Source organism: Bombina bombina, chromosome 2 (genome assembly GCF_027579735.1).
Source record: "Bombina bombina isolate aBomBom1 chromosome 2, aBomBom1.pri, whole genome shotgun sequence".
In the NCBI taxonomy this organism is placed as follows: domain Eukaryota; kingdom Metazoa; phylum Chordata; class Amphibia; order Anura; family Bombinatoridae; genus Bombina; species Bombina bombina.
Genome location: NC_069500.1, coordinates 883,816,318 through 883,840,501, shown reverse-complemented (window position 1 = coordinate 883,840,501; position 24,184 = coordinate 883,816,318). Strand labels below are relative to the sequence as shown.

Below are 24,184 nucleotides of genomic sequence, written 5' to 3'. Positions count from 1 at the left end.
TGTAACATACTTATTAAAAAACTTTTCTCTTTTTTTAATTTGTTACCAATGATCCATTTTACCTGCTGTATTGTATTAAATTGTTTACAAATAGCTTCTTAGCCTTTATATTGGCATTTGAAACAGCTGATTTAGCCTGTAGTATCCCTACCTATACTGAAGGTTTCTATACCTAGGTATAGGCTATTGAGAAACTATGTAAACACAGCCAGCTGAAGCCAAGTCCATTTTGGTTTCAAAGAGCAAATCCAGCTATTTATTTTGCAAAAAGAATCATAAATGAGCAATTTCTCATAATTTTATACTCTGCAGCTGGTATAACAAGTCATTGGCAACACATTCAGGGAAAATAAATTGATTATAGATTTTATTAATTGATAGAATAACTGTATTAAAAAAAACTCTCAAATTCTCTTTTTAAGAGTTTACTTCATTAAAGTGGCAATGTTTATGTCACAAGAGCTGTAGTTGAAACCCAAGTTTTTTTCTTTCGTGATTCAGATAGAACATAGCATTTTAAACAGTTTTTCAGTTTATTTCTGTTATCAATTTTTATTTGTTTTCTTGTTATCCTTTGTTGCAAAGCTGGGATGTAAGCTCATGAATGTGCACATGTCTACAGCACTATATGGCAGCAGTTTTGCAACAATGTTAAACATTTTCAGGAGCACTAGATGGCAGCACTATTTCCTGTCATGTAGAGCTTCAGGCATGTGCACGCTACCTATCTAGGTATCCCTTCAACAAAGAATAACATGAGAACGAAGCAAATTTGATAATACTGTATAAGTAAATTAGAAACTTTTTTTTAAAATTGTATTCTCTATCTTAATAATGAGAGAACATTTTTGGGTTTAATGTCCCTTTAAAGGGAAATTAAAGTCAAAATGAGAGTTTCATGATTCAGATTGTGCAGTTTTAAATTGACATGAAAGTCAAAATTAAGCGTACAATTTTAATTGTAATACACTTTTAAATTCACTTCTATTATCAAATTTAGTTAGGTTTCTTGGTATCTTTGGTTGAAATGCATATGTACATATCTTCAGCAGCAGCAATGCACTACTGGGAGCTACATTCTGATTGGTGGCTACACATGTCTCTTGTCATTGATTTACCAGATGTATTCGGCTTGATCCCAGTGCACTACTGGGAATCTACCTTCTGATTGGTGGCTACACACTTTTTTTTGTAATTGGTTTACCAGATGTGTTCAGCTAGATCCCAGTAGGTCATGCTGCTCTGGAATTTTTAACCATGTGTTTAATCCCTTTGCTGTGGTTAAACATATAGTTACATGTAACACAAGTGCAAAAATAAAATGCTTTAACTACACATTAGAGCATTTTATTTTTGTACTTTGATGTCACCTTTTTCAGTTTACTCCTCTAACCAAGTTTACCTTGTTGTCTTGGTATCCTTTCTTGAAAAGCATTTCTATGTTGGCTCAGGAGCAACAATGCACTACTGGGAGAATAGAAGTAAATTGGAAAGTTGTTTAAAATTGCATGATCTATCTGAACTACGTAAGAAAAAAAAAATGAGTTTCATGTCCCTCTAACTCCTTTGCAGGGGATAAACACATAGTTTATAGTTAACCTTTTACCGCCGTTGTATTCCGTCACAACAGCGCTGTGCTTTAAAGCCGTTATGACGGAATACAACGTCATAGCCAACGGCTGTTCTGAAGCCTACTGCGCTTGCAGGATTTGATCGTGGTCTGAAGGGCGTTCCTAGCGTCATAGGGACACCCCCCAGACCCGATCCCATCATTGAAATCTCGCGATCATTTGTACGATCGCGTGATTATGTAGACTTTATAACCCGGTCACGAAAGGGTTAAAAGCAAGCAATAGTGCAATAATAACATAATTTAACACATTAGATCTTCTTTTTTTAACTTCTATGTCCATTTAATATTTTTTGCAACAGATTCATAACTGCAAAATTATTTCATTGTGCTTTTTTTCTAGGTTTCAGATTTGGATAACTGTGCATGGCAGCAAAATGACTAACCAGCCTCGACAGCTTCCCCAGTGGATGTCAGGATATGATACAGAGAGCACAAGTGATACTAAAAAAGTAATTAACTTTTTATCTTTTCATTTTTTTTAAAATCATAAATCTGATTTAATTTATTTTATTTTTATTAATACTGTTGTACATAATACAGATACAAATCCGGAATTCTGAAATCCAAACTTTAATTCTTTTTTGTTTTTTAAATCTTCCTGTATTGAATTATTTTTTTCCAAAATATGTATTACTTCTTGCTAAAATACATTATCAGCAAGAGAAAATGAAAACATGGGGTCAATCAACGTATGTTCCCAAATTACATGTTTTGATGTATAGAAATCTTTTTATAATTATAACAATCTAATTGTAGTTAAAGGGACATTCCGTTCAAAATTGATATGCACATAGATGAATTACATCTTTGAATAGAAACATATTTGCAATATACATGTATTGGCAAAAATGCTTCTAGTAAAAGTTTTAGCGTAAACATTTTTCTCTGCACGTGCATGTGAAGCATAGCTAGAAATTGTCAGTGCACCAGCATTTTAAATACTGCAGCTGCTCAGAGTCCCAGTGGGGCTTGTATCATTTCAGCAATTAACAAATTGAGTTATTACCATATAGTACAAACACCTTAGGCGGTGCATACTTAAAGGGACATTATATAATCGTTTTTGAAGAAAGAATCGTTAAAAAGATTATGCTTTCATTTAAAAATTTGCAAGAGGCATAATTTTTTTTGTTTTAAGCAGTTTTTATTATATTCACCTTTTATAATGTATCTGCATTCCATTGCCCACTGAAACTGATCATTTACAGCCCAATAAACAGTGCCTTCGGATGACTTGACAGAGCCACTGAACATGCGCACATTTAATCAGCAGTCATTTTTCCTACATCCGCAGTGTCCCAGGCTAGGCAGAGCGGAAGAATATGTGGTCGTAAAGATCAAGAGTTCCCTGCATATTAACACCAGGCAATATATGTCTGCAGCTCGTATCATTGCAGACTTTTCTGCACATACGTTTCTCTTCTGCATTCTTCACCGTGTTACTTTGTTTTGGGAAACAGCTTTACAGAAGCTGAAAAAACTGGTGTTCTGTTAGATCATCAGCGAATTCATCAGACTAGCGAACGGAAGTGACGTTCCGTCAGCTGTCTGATTAAAATATAGCAATGCGCATGCGCTGCTCTTAGTCATAGCATTTCAATGCCACTACGTCACAGCCCATCAGAACAGTTAACGGAACGGCCGTGCACACTAACAACATTTCTGTATGGAAAGTGCTGCAAGTGGGAAAGTACAGGTGGCCCTCGTTTTACAACGGTTCAATTTACACCGTTTCAGAATAACAACCTTTTTTTCCAGTCATGTGACTGCTATTGAAAAGCATTGAGAAGCAGTTCATTTATTAAAATAGCCAGTAGGTGGAGCTGTCCGCTTGTGTTGCAGCAAAGCCAAGCAAGCTGAAATTAACCAGTTTAACCAGACCTGAGCTATCGAGCAGATTTCAAAGGAACAAGATCTTCCTGTCTATAAATCAGTCCAGATTGGAATGCATAGAAAGAACTGTTTGGAGAAAAATGCAAGTGAAATCTGTGTTGTGTGATTATTTTATTAGGTTTATAATGCTGTTTAGCAAATGGTTTTTGTTCATTTAACTTAGTTTAATTATATATTCGGTGTTGTGTGATTATTTTATTAGGTTTATAATGCTGTTTAGCATTTAAAGTCTTCTTTTCAAAGTTTTAAAAATAATGTATTAGGTGTAATATTAAGAGGGGCCTGGAACCTAACTCCCTCACTTCCCATTGACTTACATTATAAACTGGGTTTCAATTTACAGTGGTTTCGATTTACAACCATTCCTTCTGGAACCTAACCCCGGCGTAAACTGAGGGCTACCTGTAATAGGAATCCGCTGTAGTTTCCCTCTGTATCGCTGATCGAAATGTTGTACTGAGGGTCAATAGGGTCAATAGGTGGAGCTGTTACATGAATTTATATCTGGAATGATGGAGATTTAGTTTTCTTAGAACAATACAAAAAAATAGACTGAAAAGAAAATCTAACTGCTCTTTTGTTTTGTTAGAAGAAAACTAAGTCTCCGTCATTCCAGATATAAATTCAGGTAACAGCTCCACCTACTGACCCTCAAAAATGTTGTTGGTGCACGGGGCCATTTCGTTAACTGTTCTAATGGGCTGTGTCGTAGTGGCATTGGAATGCTATGACTAAGAGCAGCACATGCGCAGTGCATATTTTTTAATCAGACAGGTGATGGATGGAACGTCACTTCCATTTGCTAATCTGATGAATTCGCTGATTTGACAGAACACTGGGAAGAAACGATCCTTCACACTGAATAGGGATCATCTGAACATTTTCAGCCTTAGTTATATTCGCTTCACATGCAGTTCTGAAGTAAACCAAACAAGGCTATGGAATGTTCAGATAAGCCCTGTGCATTCATGTGTGAAGGATTCTTACTTCCCGGTTTGGCAGCTGCTGTAAAGCTGTTAACAAAATAAATTAAATACGGGGCAGCATGCAGAAGATTAACTGTTATGTGTAGGGAACTTTGCAGTGGTATGAGGTTTAGCAAAATTCTTCCGGTACTTTTAATATGGAAAAATATGATGCTCCCTAAGCTGCGAACAGTAGATGTCTGAATATGCGCTTGTTGCCACGGCACCAGCAGGGAAAGCCCCTTTTGATTAGGGGGCGGTTTTACATGATAATGGAAAGGACTATTTATCATTAAAGAGGTTATTAATTCACATATTTTTACTGCATTATTTTACAAATAAGCTTCATGCGCATAACTTATGTGCTGAAAAATAAATGTATGCATTAAAAAAGGGTACTTTTATTATGGAACTTTAAAGGGACAGTATACACCAATTACCATATAACTGCATGTAATAGACACTACTATAAAGAATGAGATGCACAGATACTGATATAAAAATCCAGTATAAAACCGTTTAAAAACTTACTTAGAAGCTTCCAGTTTAGCTCTGTTTAAAAGGTAGCTGGAACACCCACTGAAAGTGGGAAATAGCAGACACTCCCCCCTCCCCCTTCCTTTTCATATGAAAAGACCCTTTACACGAAGCAAGCTGGAGTAGGTAAACGTTAGTATTCTCCTAAAACTTTAGGTTAGGAGTCTGAAAATCAGAGCAATGTTATTTAAAAATAAGCAAAACTATACATTTAAAAAAAAAACAAAAAACTTTATGGGCTATATAAATAGATCATCTACAAAACATTTATGCAAAGAAAAAACGAGTGTAAAAATATACCGGAAAAAACGAGTGTATATATACCGGAAGCATTGTGATTTGCATTCCTTGCTCCACATTTATTGCACAAAATTTCTCTTGTTCTAATGACTTTAGTCATCCTGTCTGGTATTAAAGGGACATTGAACCCAGTTTTTCTTTCGTGATTCAGATAGAGAATTACATTTTAAGCATTTTTTTAATTTTCTCCTATTATCAAATTTTCTTCATTCTCTTGGTGTCTTTATTTGAAATGCAAAAGCGTAAGTTTAGATGCCGGACCATTTTTGGTGAACAACCTAAGTTGTTCTTGCTGATTGGTGGATAAATTCATCCACCAATAAAAAAGTGCTATCAAGAGGTCTGAACCAAAAAAAGCTTAGATGCCTTCTTTTGCAAATAATGATAGCAAGAGAATGAAGAAAAATTAATAGGAGTAAACTAGAAAGTTGCTTAAAATTGCATGCTCTATCTGAATCGCGAAAGAAAAAAATTGGGTTCAGTGTCCCTTTAACTATGTCATATGAATAATTTTGATTTGTGCTTCCTGATAATACACAGCTAAAGAGGTCTTAACTCTCTTGATAACTCTTAATTGCAAGATTGATGTTCCCATTTGTTTTTACTTTTTTTTTTTCTTTCAACTTCTTTTTAGTGAGAATTTTTATATCTTACATTTCTCTGCATAATAAAACAGATTAAATAACAATACAGTAATGATTGTAACATGTATTCTGTATTACAATAGTTCTCAGTTTTGTACTTTCAAAATACATTTTAACATTTTAAACTTGTACAATTAAAGTGTCTCGTTTTATTTAATTAACGTGCCTGTATGAATAAATGACCTGTCAGTTGGGTATGTGTTATTCTTTTTAAGCCTATAAACTTCACCCTGATTAGTCGAGTTTGTTCTACTTGTGTCTAGTCTCAGTACTGTGTTTCATATATTGTTCCCAGAGGACTTGTGATTTGATAAAGGAGTCCTTTTTGTCTGATCTATAAGATTTATATTCTTCTAATTCTATTAGGTCTGTGACCTTGTGTTTCTACATGATCAGGTTAGGGGGGACTTCCAATTCTTGGCAATAAGGACTTTTGCACTGTTTGTAATAATTCTGAACAGAGGTTTATGATTTTTGGAGGGGAGTTTAAAGGGACATGAAACCCAAACATTTTCTTTCATGATTTAGGTAGAACATACAATTTTAAATAACTTTCTAATTTACTTCTATTATCTAATTTGTTTCATTCTCTTGGTATCATTTGTTGAAGGAGTAGCAATGCACTACTGGTTTCTAACTGAAGACATGTGTGAGCCAATGACAATCGGTCTGTGTGTGTTTGTGTGTATATATATATATATATATATATATATATATATATATATATATATGCAGCCAACAATCAGCAGCTAGAACCTAGGTTCTTGGCTGCTCCTGATCTTACCTAGATGAACCTTTCAACAAAGGATAATACAAAAAGGAAGCATATTAAATAATAGAAGTAAATTGGAATGTTGTTTTAAAATGGTATGCTGTGTCTAAATCATGAAAGAAAGTTTTTGGGTTTCATGTCCCTTTAATAAGTTTATTAGGTAACCACACTAGAGGGTCTAATTGAATGGAAATCTGAAAGATCTCTTCTGTTTCCTTGATTATATCCCTCCAGAATTGATTGATCTGGGAACACCACCACCACATGTGTCCCATCCCGCTTCCTTTATGTCTGCACCTCCAACAGCGATTGCTAGTTGTGGGATATAATTAGTGAAGTCTCTTAGGTGTACGGTACCAGCTATGTAGGATTTTGTAGTTTAGTTCTAGTTTGGAGGCAGAGGATGATGATGATGATTTGGTGTTACCAAATATACCTGCAGCTGTTTGAGGAAGTATGATGACCCCTAGTTCTCTCTCCCAGATGCATTTGTTTTAATTTTTAGAGTTATTTCTTCATATTTCTTATACATTATCTACTTATAAAAAGAAGATATAGAGATTTCTCCAACATTGGTGTGTCCGGTCCACGGCGTCATCCATTACTTGACGGATATTCTCCTCCCCTACAGGGAATGGCAAGGAGAGCACACAGCAAGAGCTGTCCATATAGTCCCTCCCAGGCTCCGCCCCCCCAGTCATTCTCCTTGCCGCTCTGAACAAGTAGCATCTCCACGGGGATGGTGAGGAGTTTGTGGTGTTTAGTTGTAGTTTTTTATTCTTCTATCAAGACTTTGTTATTTTAAAATAGTACTGGTATGTACTATTTACTCTGAAACAGAAAGAGATGAAGAGTTCTGTTTATAAGAGGAGGATGATTTTAGCAGCAGTAACTAAAATCAATTGCTGTTCCCACACAGGACTGTTGAGCTGAGAGAACTTCAGTTGGGGGGAACAGTTTGCAGACTTTTCTGCTCAAGCTATGACTAGCCATTTTTCTAACAAGACTGTGTAATGCTGGAAGGCTGTCATTTTTCCCTCATGGGGATCGGTAAGCCATTTTCTTAGTCTCAAACGAGAATAAAGGGCTTATTATGGGCTATAAACTGGTAGACACTTTTAGGGGCTAAATTGATTGCTTTATTTAAGTATTATATGCAGTTTGAAGTTGAATTTCACACTTTTATAACATTGGGGAACGTTTTTAGCGCCAGGCACTTGTTAAGACACCTTCCCAGTCAGGAAGGGCCTTTCTCTGTAGTAGACAGAGCCTCATTTTCGCGCCATTACTGCGCAGTTACTTTTGAGTACAGTACATGCAGCTGCATGTGTGAGGGTCTGGAATCCACTAAAAACGTTCCTAGAAGGCTTCATTTGGTATCGTATACCCCCCTGGGATTGGTGAAGTCGCAGCAAAGGCTGTGGCTGGGACTGTAAGGGGGTTAAAATTGTAAACGGCTCCCGTTTCCACATTTTAAGGGTTAACAGCTTGAAAATTGGGGTGCAATACTTTGAATGCATTAAGACACTGTGGTGAAAATTTGGTAAAGATTGGATAATTCCTTCATAGTTTTTCACATATTCAGTAATAAAGTGTGCCCTGTTTAACATTTAAAGAGACAGTAACGGTTTTGTTTTAAAACGTTTTTTGTGCTTTATTAACCAGTTTAAGCCTGTTTAACATGTCTGTACCTTTAGATAGATCATGTTCTGTATGTATGGAAGCCAATGTGGTTCCCCCTTCAAATATGTGTGATAATTGTGCCATAGCGTCCAAACAAATTAAGGACAGTACTGTCACAAATAGTAAAGTTGCCCAGGATGATTCCTCAGATGGAGGAAGTAGACATAGTTCTACATCATCTCCTTCTGTGTCTATACCAGTTATGCCCGCGCAGGCGACCCCTAGTACTTCTAGCGCGCCAATGCTTGTTACTATGCAACAATTGACGGCAGTAATGGATAACTCCATAACTAATATTTTATCCAAAATGCCAGCATTTTAGAGAAAGCGCGATTGCTCTGTTTTAAACATTGTAGAGCAGGAGGGCGCTGATGATAATTTTTCTGTCATACCCTCACACCACTCTGAAGTGGCAGTGAGGGAGGGTTTGTCAGATGGGGAAATTTCTGATACAGGAAGAATTTCTCAGCAGGCAGAACCTGATGTTGTGACATTTAAATTTTAATTAGAGCATCTCCGCGCATTACTTAAGGAGGTGCTATCTACTCTGGATGATTGTGACAATCTGGCCATCCCAGAAAAATTGTGCAAGATGGACAAGTTCCTTGAGGTCCCGTTGCACCCTGATGCTTTTCCGATACCTAAACGGGTGGCGGACATAGTGAATAAGGAGTGGGAGAAGCCAGGCATACCTTTTGTCCCTCCTCCTATATTTAAGAAATTGTTCCCTATGGTCGACCCCAGGAAGGACACATGGCAAACAGTCCCTAAGGTCGAGGAGGCGGTTTCTACTCTAGCCAAGCGCACAACCATTCCTATTGAGGACAATTGTGCTTTCAAAGATCCTATGGATAAAATATTGGAGGGTTTGCTTAAAAAGATTTTTGTACAGCAAGGTTACCTCCTTCAACCTATTTCGTGCATTATTCCTGTCACTACAGCGGCGTGGTTCTGGTTCGAGGAACTGGAAAAGTCGCTCAGTAGGGAGACTCCGTATGAGGAAGTCATGGACAGAATTCACGCACTTAAGTTAGCCAATTCCTTTATTTTAGACGCCGCTTTGCAGTTAGCGAGGTTAGCCGCGAAAAATTCAGGGTTTGCAATTGTGGCGCGCAGAGCGCTCTGGCTAAAGTCTTGGTCGGCGGATGTATCTTCCAAGACAAAATTGCTTAATATCCCTTTCAAAGGTAAGACCCTTTTTGGGCCAGAATTGAAAGAAATTATTTCAGACATCACTGGGGGAAAGGGCCATGCCCTCCCACAAGATAAACCTTTCAAGGCTAAGAATAAGTCCAATTTTCGTTCCTTTCACAATTTCAGGAACGGACCGGCTTCCAACTCGGCAGCCTCTAGACAAGAGGGTAACGCTTCCCAGACTAAACCAGCTTGGAAACCAATGCAAGGCTGGAACAAGGGTAAACAGGCCAAGAAGCCTGCTGCTGCTACCAAAACAGCATGAAGGGGTAGCCCCCGATCCGGGACCGGATCTTGTAGGGGGCAGACTCTCTCTCTTCGCTCAGACTTGGGCAAGAGATGTTCAGGATCTCTGGGCACTAGAAATAGTCTCTCAGGGTTATCTTCTGGAATTCAAGGAACTACCCCCAAGGGGAAGGTTCCACATGTCTCACTTATCTTCAAACCAAATAAAGAGACAGGCATTCTTACATTGTGTAGAAGACCTGTTAAAGATGGGAATGATACACCCAGTTCCAACTGTGGAACAAGGTCAGGGGTTTTACTCAAACCTGTTTGTAGTTCCCAAAAAAGAGGGAACTTTCAGACCAATTCTGGATTTAAAAATTCTAAACAAATTTCTCAGAATTCCATCTTTCAAAATGGAAACCATTCGAACAATTTTAACTACAATCCAGGAGGGTCAATTTATGACTACCGTGGATTTAAAGGATGCCTATCTACATATTCCTATCCACAAAGATCATCATCAGTTCCTAAGGTTCGCCTTTCTGGACAAGCATTACCAGTTTGTGGCTCTCCCATTCGGGCTAGCCACTGCTCCAAGGATTTTCACAAAGGTGCTAGGGTCCCTTCTAGCGGTTCTAAGACCAAGGGGTATTGCAGTGGCACCTTATCTGGACGACATTCTAATCCAAACGTCGTCTCTTTCCAAAGCAAAGGCTCATACAGACATTTTTCTAGCCTTTCTCAGATCTCACGGGTGGAAGGTGAACGTAGAAAAGAGTTCCCTGTCTCCGTCAACAAGAGTTCCCTTCTTGGGAACGATAATAGATTCTTTAAAAATGAAGATCTTCCTGACAGAAGTCAGAAAGTCAAAGCTTCTAAACGCTTGTCAAGTTCTTCACTCTATTCTGCAGCCTTCCATAGCTCAGTGCATGGAAGTAGTAGGGTTGATGGTTGCAGCAATGGACATAGTTCATTTTGCTCAAATTCATCTAAGACCATTACAACTGTGAATGCTCAAGCAGTGGAATGGGGACTATACAGACTTGTTTCCAATGATTCAAGTAGACCAGATGACCAGAGACTCACTCAGTTGGTGGTTGACCCAGGATCACCTGTCCCAGGGAATGAGTTTCCGCAGACCAGTGTGGGTCATTGTCACGACCGACGCCAGTCTATTAGGCTGGGGCGCGGTCTGGGATTCTCTGAAAGCTCAGGGTCTATGGTCTCGGGAAGAGTCTCTTCTCCCGATAAACATTCTGGAACCGAGAGCGATATTCAATACTCTCCGGGCTTGGCCTCAATTAGCGAAGGCCGGATTCATAAGATTCCAGTCAGACAGCAATCCACATTCCAGGAGTAGACAACTGGGAGGCGGATTATCTGAGTCGTTAGACTTTTCATCCGGGGGAGTGGGAACTTCACCCGGAGGTGTTTGCCCAGTTGACTCAATTATGGGGCATTCCAGACATGGATCTGATGGCGTCTCGTCAGAATTTCAGGGTTCCTTGCTACGGGTCCAGATCCAGGGATCCCAAGGCGACTCTAGTGGATGCATTAGTGGCGCCTTGGTTGTTCAACCTAGCTTATGCGTTTCCACCGTTCCCTCTCCTTCCCAGGCTTGTAGCCAGGATCAAACAGGAGAAGGCCTCGGTGATTCTGATAGCTCCTGCGTGGCCACGCAGGACTTGGTATGCAGACCTGGTGAATATGTCATTGGCTCCACCATGGAAGCTTTGAGACAGGATCTTCTAGTACAAGGTCCATTCGAACATCCAAATCTAGTTTCTCTCCAGCTGACTGCTTGGAAATTGAACGCTTAATTTTTTCCAAGCGCGGGTTTTCAGATTCAGTGATAGATACTCTGGTCCAAGCCAGAAAACCTGTGACTAGAAGGATTTACCATAAAATATGGAAAAGATATATCTGTTGGTGTGAATCCAAGGGATTCTCATGGAGTAAGATTAAAATTCCCAGGATCCTCTCCTTTCTCCAAGAAGGTTTGGATAAGGGATCGTCAGCGAGTTCTCTAAAAGGACAGATTTCTGCTTTATCTGTCTTGTTACACAAACGACTGGCAGCTGTGCCAGATGTACAAGCTTTTGTACAGGCTTTGGTCAGAATCAAGCCTGTTTACAGACCTTTGACTCCTCCCTGGAGTCTAAATTTAGTTCTTTCAGTTCTTCAAGGGGTTCCGTTTGAACCCTTACATTCCATAGATATCAAGTTACTATCTTGGAAAGTTCTGTTTTTGGTTGCTATTTCTTCTGCTAGAAGAGTTTCTGATCTATCTGCTTTGCAGTGTGATCCACCCTATCTGGTGTTCCATTCAGATAAGGTTGTTTTGCGTACCAAGCCTGGTTTTCTTCCAAAAGTTGTTTCCAACAAGAATATTAACCAGGAAATAGTTGTTCCTTCTTTGTGTCCGAATCCAGTTTCAAAGAAGGAACGTTTGTTACACAATTTAGATGTAGTCCGTGCTTTAAAGTTCTATTTAGAAGCAACAAAGGATTTCAGACAAACTTCTTCTTTGTTTGTCGTTTATTCTGGTAAGAGGAGAGGACAAAAAGCTACTGCTACCTCTCTTTCTTTCTGGCTGAAAAGCATTATCCGATTGGCTTATGAGACTGCCGGACGGCAGCCTCCTGAACGAATCACAGCTCACTCTACTAGGGCTGTGGCTTCCACATGGGCCTTCAAGAACGAGGCTTCTGTTGATCAGATATGTAAGGCAGCGACTTGGTCTTCTCTGCACACTTTTGCCAAATTCTACAAATTTGATGCTTTTGCTTCTTCGGAGGCTATTTTTGGGAGAAAGGTTTTGCAAGCCGTGGTGCCTTCTGTTTAGGTAACCTGATTTGCTCCCTCCCTTCATCCGTGTCCTAAAGCTTTGGTATTGGTTCCCACAAGTAATGGATGACGCCGTGGACCGGACACACCAATGTTGGAGAAAACAGAATTTATGCTTACCTGATAAATTACGTTCTCCAACAGTGTGTCCGGTCCACGGCCCGCCCTGTTTTTTTAATCAGGTTTGAAAAATTTCTTTCTCTATACACTACAGTCACCACGGCACCCTATAAGTTTCTCCTTTTTTTCTCCTAACCGTCGGTCGAATGACTGGGGGGGCGGAGCCTGGGAGGGACTATATGGACAGCTCTTGCTGTGTGCTCTCCTTGCCATTCCCTGTAGGGGAGGAGAATATCCCACAAGTAATGGTTGACGCCGTGGACCGGACACACCGTTGGAGAAAGTAATTTATCAGGTAAGCATAAATTCTGTTTTTCTCCCTAAATTGGGAGAGCACCTTATCCGTAAATTCAGTGCGCCTATTATATTCAAATTGTTAAATTAAATCCGTAGTATAACTTCTTATTTGATAATAAGCAAATAATTATTGTTGGGAATCATGAATTCCCTTTTAATTTGTTTAAAAGTTTTAAAAAAGTTGCCCTCCTCTTTCATGAAAAATATTCAAGCCCCAATCTTGCCCATTCTTTTTATGTCTCTTTTGTGAATCTGAAATTTGAGTTGCTTTAAGGGACATAATACTCATATGCTAAATCACTTGAAACTGATGCAGCATAGCTGTAAAAAGCTGACAGGAAAATTTCACCTGAACATCTCTATTTAAAAAAAGAAGATATTTTGCCTCACAATTTCCTCAGCTCAGCAGAGTAAGTTCTGTGTAAAAAGATATACTTCAGTTACTGCCCAGCTGCAGGTAAAAAAAATGGAGAAATGAACAGCAGCCAATCAGCATCAACAGTGCAGAGGTCATGAACTCTTTTACTGTGATCTCATGAGATTTGACTTAACTCTCCCTTAAACTGAATAGGGAAATAACATGAGTGTGCACGAAAGCTCACTCCCTTAGCTGTCCTGGGACAGACATACTGATTTGCTGCTTAGAAGTCCTTTACAATGGGATGTAGCTACTGATGAATTTTTAAGGTAAAATATCTTTCTTTTTTACATAGAGATGTTCAAGTGATATTTTCTAGTCGGCTTTTTACAGCTATACTGAATCACTTTCAAGTGTTTCAACATTTGGGTCTCATAGCCCTTTAATTTGCCATGCTTTTATGGGTCCTTTTATAACAGGCATCTTCTTACATAAGAGATGTAGATTTTTCACTTGTATATGAACTAATGCAGAAAGCCTAAAAGGATAAACTTTATCTTGTTATATTTCTATATCTGTAATAACTACTTTTAGTCACTCAATCAAGCAAATATTTTGCCAAAGCTGCTTTATTATAGATTTCAAAGTCTGGTAAATTCATTCCGCCCTGTTCTCTAGGTAATTGGTGTTTTTTTTAAGACTTAGCATGGGCTTCCCTCTGTGCCAAATAAATTTAACTAAACTTTTGTTGATTAAAGGGATATAATACTCATATGCTAAATCACTTAAAACTGATGCAGTATATCTGTAAAGAGCTGACAGGAAAATATCACCTGAGCATCTCTATGTAAAAAAGGAAGATATTTTACCTCACAATCTCCTCAGCTCAGCAGAGTAAGTTCTGTGTAAAAAGTTATACTCAGCTGCTCCCAGCTGCAGGTAAAAAAAATCATGAACTCTTTTTTTACTGTGATCTCATGAGATTTCACTTAAAGGGACACTGAACCCAAATTGTTTCGTGATTCAAATAGAGCATTAAATTTTAAGCAACTTTCTAATTTACTCCTATTATAAAATTTTCTTTATTCTCTTGGTATCTTCATTTGAAATGCAAGAATGTAAGTTGAGTAAGATGCCGGCCCATTTTTGGTGAACAACCTGGGTTGTTCTTTTCGATTGGTGGATACATTCATCCACCAACAAAAAAGTGCGGTCCAGAGTTCTGAACCCAAAGAAAAGCTTAGATGCCTTCTTTTTCAAATAAAGATAGCAAGAGAACGAAGAAAAATTGATAATAGGAGTAAATTAGAAAATTGCTTAAAATTGCATGCTCTATCTGAATCATGAAAAAAAAAAATATTGGGTTCAGTATCCCATTAACTCTCATGAGATTTTATAGTAAACTTCCTTAAACTGAATAGGGAAATAACATGAGTGCACAAGGCTCAATCCTTTGGCTGTCCCGGGACAGACATACTGATTTGCTGCTTAGAAGTCCTTTATAATGGGATGTGGCTACTGAGGAACTTTTGAGGTCAAATATCTTTCTTTTTTACATAGAGCTATTCAGGTGATATTTTCTAGTCCACTTTTTACAGCTATGCTGCATCACTTTCAAGTGTTTCAACATTTGGGTATCATGGCCCTTTAAGCGTAAGTCAGATTTATATAGAGAAAGTGGTATGGCTTGCATTAGATAGAATATTTTTGCAAATAGGATAATTTTAACGATATTAACTGTTCCCATTAATGCTAATGGACATTTAGACCATCTTTTCAAATTTTCACAAATATTTATTTTAACTTTATATTTTAGTTCATACCAGAGTTCTGTTGAAAGAGAGGTTTTTATATCTAGGTATTTTTAAATCATTTTTAACTTCTCAAAAAGAATGAGGAACTCTGGAATGTTTTCTATATAACTACAATATTGATTTCAATTAATTTATTTTTAACTCTGAAAAAGAACCAACATTTTGAATCAAGTTTAGGGCCACATGGATATTCTTACCTTTATAAAAAGCAACAGATCATCTGCGTAAATGGAAACAAAGATCTCTTTTTCAAATATTTAGCTCAATAGCTAGATCAAACAGGGGGCAAAAGACACCCTTGTCTTGTACCTTTATATAAAACAAATGAGTCTGGGCTAGAATAATAAACAATAAGAGAAGTACAGTACAATGATTCAATCAGAGAAAGGATTCTACTGTTTAGTCCAAAGTTGTAAACAGATGATCATAAGTGATGGCATCAAAACTTTTTCCAGCATCTAATGATATAAATAGGGCATCTTCAAGTTTTAAATCTTTGTCTATTGTATCTTTTGCTTTAAGATAAGATATTACAATATCTTTTTGTAGATTAGATATTGATGATCTACGTCTTACAAAGCCAGATTGATCGCTATGGATTAGGGATGCACCAATACCAATACTAGTATCGGTATCGGTGCCGATACCGAGCATTTTAACAAGTACTTGTACTCGTTTAAACTGCTCCGATAGATCAGCCTTTAGTCACATCTTACTTTGGAATGCTGTAAGGGAAGGATGAACATGACGTGAGGGAGCTTCAGCCGCACTATGACAAATCGGAGAGTGCGCTAGAGGGGGCGGACCTAATGAGAGAGCAAATGCAGGGAGCTAAGGAGCAGTTAACACCTACATAGCACGACGGCGCGTTTAGAGTGCAAACTTGCAGTCAGGTTAGGGGATTACTCAATATAACCCAATGTTGTTTTTAGTAAAAATCTGTATATGCTGTTGGGGCGATATGAGTATTATGCACCTATGTGGTTAGTTGAGTCGCAATGATGATTATTTACATGATAGGATACAAGTGATATTCCCTACTAGGCTGTTACACGCAGTGAGATATGTGGGATACGATTGTTGCTGTATTGTTGAGAGGTGGATTGTAGATGGGGTATGTTTAAAATTACATACAACTCTTTCAAAAACTCCACGATTGCAAGTATCACATACCCCTTGCATTCCTCAACAAGTCTCAGCCGATCACGCATTGCATTACCGTTTCTAATATGCCCAATATCAACATTGACAATATGTAGCCATTGCCAATCCCCAAATAATATCTGTGTATTGGCAATGGCTACATATCGTCAACATTGATATTGGGCATATTAGACATGTTGATGCAATAGTGAATAAATAATCATAATTAGGGTGGGATTTCACTCTGAAAATTCCCTTTAGTTTGGGGATTGTAAATGCTCAGTTATTCTACTAGAACATTTTTGCATGATTACTCAAACAAAACGCTTTGGGTGCATTATGCGAGTTCACTTGAACTGCAAGTACCCAACATGCTACATTTCAGTTCAGATACACCAAGGTACTATCGGGTGATTCTCCTCCTCCTCATAGTTCTACATCATCTGGAATATAGCAGTTAAAGGGCAGTCTACACCAGATTTTTTTATAGTTTAAAAAGATAGGTAATCCCTTTATTACCCATTCCTCAGTTTTTCATAACCAACACGTTTATATTAATATACTTTTTACGTCTGTGATTACCTTGTATCTAAGCTTCTGCAGACTGCCCCCTTATCTCAGTGCGTTTGACAGACATGACGTTTAGCCAATCAGTGCAGACTCCTAAATAACTCCACAGAAGTGAGCATAATGTTATCTATATGACACACATGAACTAGTACTGTCTAACTGTGAAAAACTTTCAAAATGCTCTGAGCTAAGAGGCGGTTTTCAACGGTTTAAAAATCAGTTTGAGCCTACCTAGGTTTAGCTTTTCAAAAATGCCACCAAGGGAACAAAGCAAATTTGATGATAAAAGCAAATTGGAAAGTTGTTTAAAATTGCATGCCCTATCTGAATCATGAAAGTTTAATTTTGACTAGACTGTCCCTTTAATTCTGCAGTATGCGCCTTCACTTCTAACAGGAATTGGAAGTCTCACAACGTTTTTTTTTAATGCACACATATGAGGGTATGAAGCACGATTCACAGAAGCAATTTATTCAAATCACACACTAATAAAATTCCACTGGATAAAAATCACTAAATGCTCTGTAGCATAGTTGTATACAATGTTGGGGTTTTTCAAAGAAAATTTACATATATAAGATAAAAAGAACTGAAAGAGAAAAAAAAGAAAAAGAAGAAAAGGAAGAGGGGGAAAAAAAAAAAAAAAAAACAGGAAAAAAAGAGAAAGAAGAGAACCACCTCCGAGCCCGCAAGGCTCCATCTTAGAGACGATAACTCAACACTTTATGGAATATCTCTAAAATTCCTTATCCATGATCCAGGGAATACTTGAAGCAGAACTAACTCAGCAAAACTGATAGAAGAAACAAATGGAGACAAGATCCGCTGCTGAAGTTGCAATGAATAAGTCTTAATAATGGGTGCCCAATCTGACAAAAATATCTTAATTTTTTTCTCTGTAGCTTGTGATAAATGAAAAGATTCAAATATAATTTGAGATTGTATTCCTTTAAGAATTACCCCTAAACTTGGGGGCTTCTTAGCAATCCAAGCTTTAAAAATATTATATCTAACAGTTAATATGATGGTATTCAAAATCCGAGTTTTGGAGTCAGACCTGGGATCAGATATCAGACAGATTATATCTTGCAGAGATAGCGAATAAGCCCCATTATAGAGCCTATTGAACCAGAACTGGACTTTCTGCCATAATTGTTTTATTTTAGGGCAGTTCCATAACATATGAGTAAGATCTGCTACGCCGTATAGGCACCGGGGGCAATCAGCCTTCTTAAGAGGATAAAATTTCAGTAACCTGGCGGGGGATAGGTAGGATTTATTCAATAATTTGATATGGGATTCCTTCCAGTTTACCGGAATAGGATACTTAGCTACCAATTTGCAACTACCTGCAATCAGCTCTCGATTAATTGTAGGAATGGAGTTAGTCCATGAGTTAACCAGTTTATCATTCAGCAGAGCACCCTGTTTGGTGAGCATTATGTCATAGATTAATGAAATTGAAGTGTTTCCCACTATGAATTTTTGAATAAAGATTTTGACCTCGGACCACTCAGACCTGATAGAAGAATACCAGCTCTGAGAACTAATATAGTGACGGACCTGGAAATAAGCTAACCTGCTCCCTACACCTAATGAATATTTTGATAGAATGGTCTCCCATGGAAGAATCTGGCATTGATCATCCAATAGCTGAACGATATCCTTAAGACCTCTATCCTGCCATTCTACAAATACTTTTTGGTCTATTCCTGGCGGGAACCGCGGGTTAGCTCTTATGGGCAAGAAATCAGAGAAAAAAGGATTCAATGCCAATAAAGCAATTTCAGTGTATCCTTCTTAATGTTAATGCTACATGAATTATGTACTGATTGTTTGTTTTGTTTGTTTCTTTTTTCCCTTTTCGCATGACAATATACTGTACTGCACGTTTTGGAGCACAGATATGTAAATACTTGTGATTGTATACATTGTTGGATATAAAAATAATAAAAAAAAAAAAAAAATCACTACTGCAAGAGAGGACTGTACATGAGCAGGGAGCTTTTACATGCATTTAGTGATTTTTATCCAGTGGAATTTTATTAGTGTGTGAATTATGTGAATAAATTGCTTCTGTGAATCTTGGATTGCATTAAAAAATAAATAAAAAAAAAATTAAAAATATTTTCATTATTTATTTTCTCCCCTTGTAATTTAACTCTAAAATTGTGGGACTTCCAATTCCTGTTAGAAGTGAAGGTGCATACTGTAGAATTAAGTGCTAAATTCCACACAATCATTGGTTGCACATTCTAGAGTAGTGACCCATTGTAGCTTTCTCCAACCAGCCTTAGCAGAGAAAGTTTGATAAATGAAAACATAATTTATGTAAGAACTTACCTGATAAATTAATTTCTTTCATATTGGCAAGAGTCCATGAACTAGTGACGTATAGGATATACAATCCTACCAGGGGGGGGCAAAGTTTCCCAAACCTCAAAATGCCTATAAATACACCCCTTACCACACCCACAATTCAGTCTAACAAATAGCCAAGTAGTGGGGCGATAGAAAAAGGAGTAAAAAAGCATACAAAAAAGAGGAACTGGAAATATAATTGTGCTTTTATACAAAAAATCATAACCACCAGAAAAAGGGTTGGTCTCATGGACTCTTGCCAAAATGAAAGAAATTAATTTATCAGGTAAGTTCTTCTTGTAATTGGCAAGAGTCCACGAGCTAGTGACGTATGGGATAGAAATACCCAAGATGTGGAAGTCTACAGAAGAGTCACTAGAAAGGGAGGGATAACATAAAAACAAAAAATTAAATCCACAAAAAAAATTAAGTTTTTCTCATAAATTTAAAGAAAAAAACTTAAGACATAAGCAGAAGAATCAAACTGAAACAGCTGCCTGAAGAACCTTTCTACCAAATATAGCTTCAGAAGAAGCAAATACATAAAAATGGTAGAATTTAGTAAATGTATGCAAAGAGAAGACCAAGTTGCTGCTTTGCAAATCTGATCAACTGAAGCTTCATTCTTAAAAGCTCAAGAAGTGGAGACTGATCTAGTAGAATAAGCTGTGATCCTCTGAGGCGGGGACTGTCCCGCCTCAAAATAAGCTTTATGAATCAAAAGCTTTAACCAAGATGCCAAAGAAATGGCAGAAGCTTTCTGACCTTTTCTAGAACCAGAGAAGACTAGAAGTCTTCCTGAAATCTTTAGTAGCTTCAACATGATATTTTAAAGCTCTTACAACATCCAAAGAATGTAAAGATCTTTCAAGAGTATTATTGGGATTAGGACAAAAGGAAGGAAAACAATTTCCCTACTAATGTTGTTAGAATTCACAACCTTAGTAAGAAATTTAAATGAAGTCCACAATACAGCCTTATCCTGATGAAAAATCAGAAAAGGAGACTCACAAGAGAGAGCAGACAATTCAGAAACTCTTCTAGCTGAAGAGATAGCCAAAAGAAACAACAATTTCCAAGAAAGTAGTTTAATATCCAAAGAATGCATAGGCTCAAAAGGAGGAGCCTGCAAAGTCTTCAATACCAAATTAAGACTCCAAGGAGGAGAGATTGAGTTAATAACAGGCTTAATACGAACCAAAGCCTGAACAAAACAGTGAATATCAGGAAGCTTAGCAATCTTTCTATGAAATAAAACAGAGCAGAGATTTATCCCTTCAAAGTACTTGCAGACAAACCTTTATCTAAACCATCCTGAAGAAACTGTAAAATTCTAGGAATTCTAAAAGAATGCCAGGAGAATTTGAAAAGAACACCATGAAATATAGGTCTTCCAAACTCGATAATTTTCCTTGAAGCAGACTTACGAGCCTGTAGCATAGTACTAATCACTGAGTCAGAGAAACCTCTATTACTAAGCACTAAGCGTTGAATTTCCATACCTTTAAATTTAACGATTTGAAATCCTGATGGAAAAACGGCCCTTGAGACAGAAGGTCTGGTCTTAAAGGAAGTGGCCAAGGCTGGCAACTAGACATCCGGACAAGATCTGCATACCAAAACCTGTGAGGCCACGCTGGTGCTATCAGAAACACATACTATTGTTCCATAACGATCTTGGAGATCACTCTTGTAAGAAGAACTAGAGGCGGAAAAATATAAGCAGGTTGGTAAAACCAAGGAACTGCTAAAAGCATCCACCATCTCCGCCTGAGGATCCCTGAACCTGGATAGGTACCTGGGAAGTTTCTTGTTTATATGAGAAGCCATCAGATCTATTTCTGGAAGACCCCACATCTGTACAATCTGCCAAAATACATCTGGATGGAGAGAACACTCCCCCGGATTTAAGGTCTGACGGCTGAGATAATCCGCTTCCCAATTGTTTACACCTGGGATATGCACCGCAGAGATTATACAAGAGCTGGATTTCGCCCAAGAAAGTATCCAAGATACTAGGGGACTGTGCGTCCCACCCTGATGATTGACATATGCGACAGTTGTGATATTGTCCATCTGAAAACAAATGAATGGTTCTCTCTTTAACAGAGGCCAAACCTGAAGAGCCCTGAAAAAAGCATGGAGTTCTAAAATATTGATTGGTAACCTCGCCTCTTGAGGTTTCCAAACCCCTTGTGCTATCAGAGATCCCCAGACAGCTCCCCAACCTGAAAGACAATACTCTGAATCCACTGACTTTGAAGAGAATCTGCCCAAATGTCTTGGAATAAATGTCTTGGAAAATCTGCCCCCCACCAGCTGAACTGGATCGAGGGCCGCACCTTCATGCAGACTTTAGGGCTGGCTTTGGTTTCTTAAAAGGCTTGGATTTATTCCAACTTGAAGAAGGTTTCCAATTGGAACCAGAGTCTTTAGGGGAAGGATTGGTTTTCTGTTCCTTATTCTGTCGAAAAGAACAAAACTGATTAGAAGCTTTAGATTTACCCATAGGTCTTTTATCCTGAGGCAAAAAACTCCCTTCCCCCCAGTGATAGTTGAAATAATTGAATCCAACTGAGAACCAAATAAATTGTTACCTTGGAAAGAAAGAAATAGTAATCTAGACTCAGATACCATGTCAACATTCCAAGATTTGAGCCATAAAGCTCTTCTAGCTAAAGTAGCTAAAGACATAGTTTTAACATCAATTTTGATGATATCGAAATTGCATCACAGATAAAATGATTAGCATGTTGAAGCAAACGAACAATGCAAAAGAAAACATGATCTGTTTTCTGTTGCGCTAAGCTATCCAACCAAAAGGTTGGTGCAGCCGCAACATCACCCATAGAAATGGCAAGCCAGAGAATATAGCCAGAATAAAAATAAGCTTTCCTTAGATTAGTTTCAAGTTTCCTATCTAAAGGATATTTAAAAGAAGTACTGTCTTCCATAGCAATAGTAGTACATTTGGCAAGAGTAGAAATAGCCCCATCAACTTTGGGGACTTTTCCCAAAACTCTAATCTAGCCGCTGGCAAAGGGTACAACCTTTTAAACCTAGAAGAAGGAATGAAAGAAGTACCAGGCTTAATCCATTCCTTAGCAATCACATCAGAAATAGCATCAGGAACTGGAAAAACCTCAGGAGTAACCACAGGAGTTATATAAACAGAATTTAAACGTTTACTAGTTTTGATATCAAGAGGACCAGACTCCTCAATATCCAAAGTAACCAACACTTCTTTTAACAAGGAACGAATATACTCAATCTTGAAAAGATAAGTAGATTTGACAGTGTCAATGTCTGAGGTAGGATCTTATTAGTCAGAGAGATCCTCATCAGAACAGGATATTTCAGTATGTTGTCGGTCATTAGAAATTTCATCAATTTTATGAGAAGTTTTAAAAGACTTTTTACGTTGGTTAGGAGGCGGAATAGCAGACAAAGCCTTCTGTATCACATCAGCAATATAATTTTTCATATCAACAGGGATATCATGTACATTAGATGTTGAAGGAACAACAGAAATTGTACTAGTACTGATGGAAACGTTTTCTGCGTGCAAAAGCTTATCATTACTATTGTTACATACTACAGCTGGAGATATAATCTCAGCTAACGTACAACAGATACATATAGCTTTGGTAGAACTGTGATCAGGCAGCAGGGTTCCAACAGTTGCTTCTGAGACAGGATCAGATTGAGACATCTTGAAAAATGTAAAAGAAAAAACATTAAAGCAAAATTTGCAATTTCCTTATATGGCAGTTTCAGGAATGGGAAAAAATGCAAGTATGACGCACAACGCAAAAGGAAGACATCCGGAAATGACACAACTCGCGTCATAACAAACGCAACCTTGTGCAAGAAATCCTGGAGTCAACTAAGACGCCAGAAATGACGAACTTGCGTCATCAAAGACTTACCTTCTCGCCAAAAAATTCTTGCTCCAAGAATGACGCAATAAATAACAGCATTTTTAGACCTCGCGAGCCTAATTTTGCCCACGAAATTAAAAGAAAACAGTCAATTTGAAAAAAAGGACTATACCCCAGGTAAGAAAAATAACTTCCTAAAACATGCTTCCCAAACTGAAACTGACAGTCTGCAAAAGGAAATATACATAGACCTGACTCATGGCAAATATAAGTAAAATACATATTTCTCCAACATAGGTGTGTCCGGTCCACGGCGTCATCCTTACTTGTGGGATATTCTCTTCCCCAACAGGAAATGGCAAAGAGCCCAGCAAAGCTGGTCACATGATCCCTCCTAGGCTCCGCCTTCCCCAGTCATTCTCTTTGCCGTTGTACAGGCAACATCTCCACGGAGATGGCTTAGAGTTTTTTAGTGTTTAACTGTAGTTTTTATTATTCAATCAAGAGTTTGTTATTTTAAAATAGTGCTGGTATGTACTATTTACTCTGAAACAGAAAAGAGATGAAGATTTCTGTTTGTAAGAGGAAAATGATTTTAGCAACCGTTACTAAAATCGATGGCTGTTCCACACAGGACTGTTGAGAGGAATTAACTTCAGTTGGGGGAACAGTGAGCAGACTTTTGCTGCTTGAGGTATGACACATTCTAACAAGACGATGTAATGCTGGAAGCTGTCATTTTCCCTATGGGATCCGGTAAGCCATTTTTATTACAGAAAGAAAAAAAGGGCTTCACAAGGGCTTTCTAAGACTGTAGACATTTTCTGGGCTAAATCGATTTATATTTTATACTCCATAGCCTTGAGGAATTATTTTAATCTTGGGAATTATGTAAAATAACCGGCAGGCACTGTATTGGACACCTTATTCTCTAGGGACTTTCC

The 24,184-nt window shown here is 37.9% G+C and overlaps 1 protein-coding gene across 1 annotated transcript in view; it reads left to right on the top strand.

Annotated features, from left to right (window-relative positions):
* Positions 1 to 24,184, top strand: part of WRN (WRN RecQ like helicase) — a 377,656-nt gene that overhangs the window by 4,708 nt on the left and 348,764 nt on the right. Inside the window, exon 2 of the mRNA XM_053700137.1 lies at positions 1,974 to 2,082. Within this exon, the coding sequence (XP_053556112.1) occupies positions 2,008 to 2,082 (75 nt within the window). The 5' untranslated portion in view covers positions 1,974 to 2,007. The remainder of the gene's footprint in view (positions 1 to 1,973; positions 2,083 to 24,184) is intronic.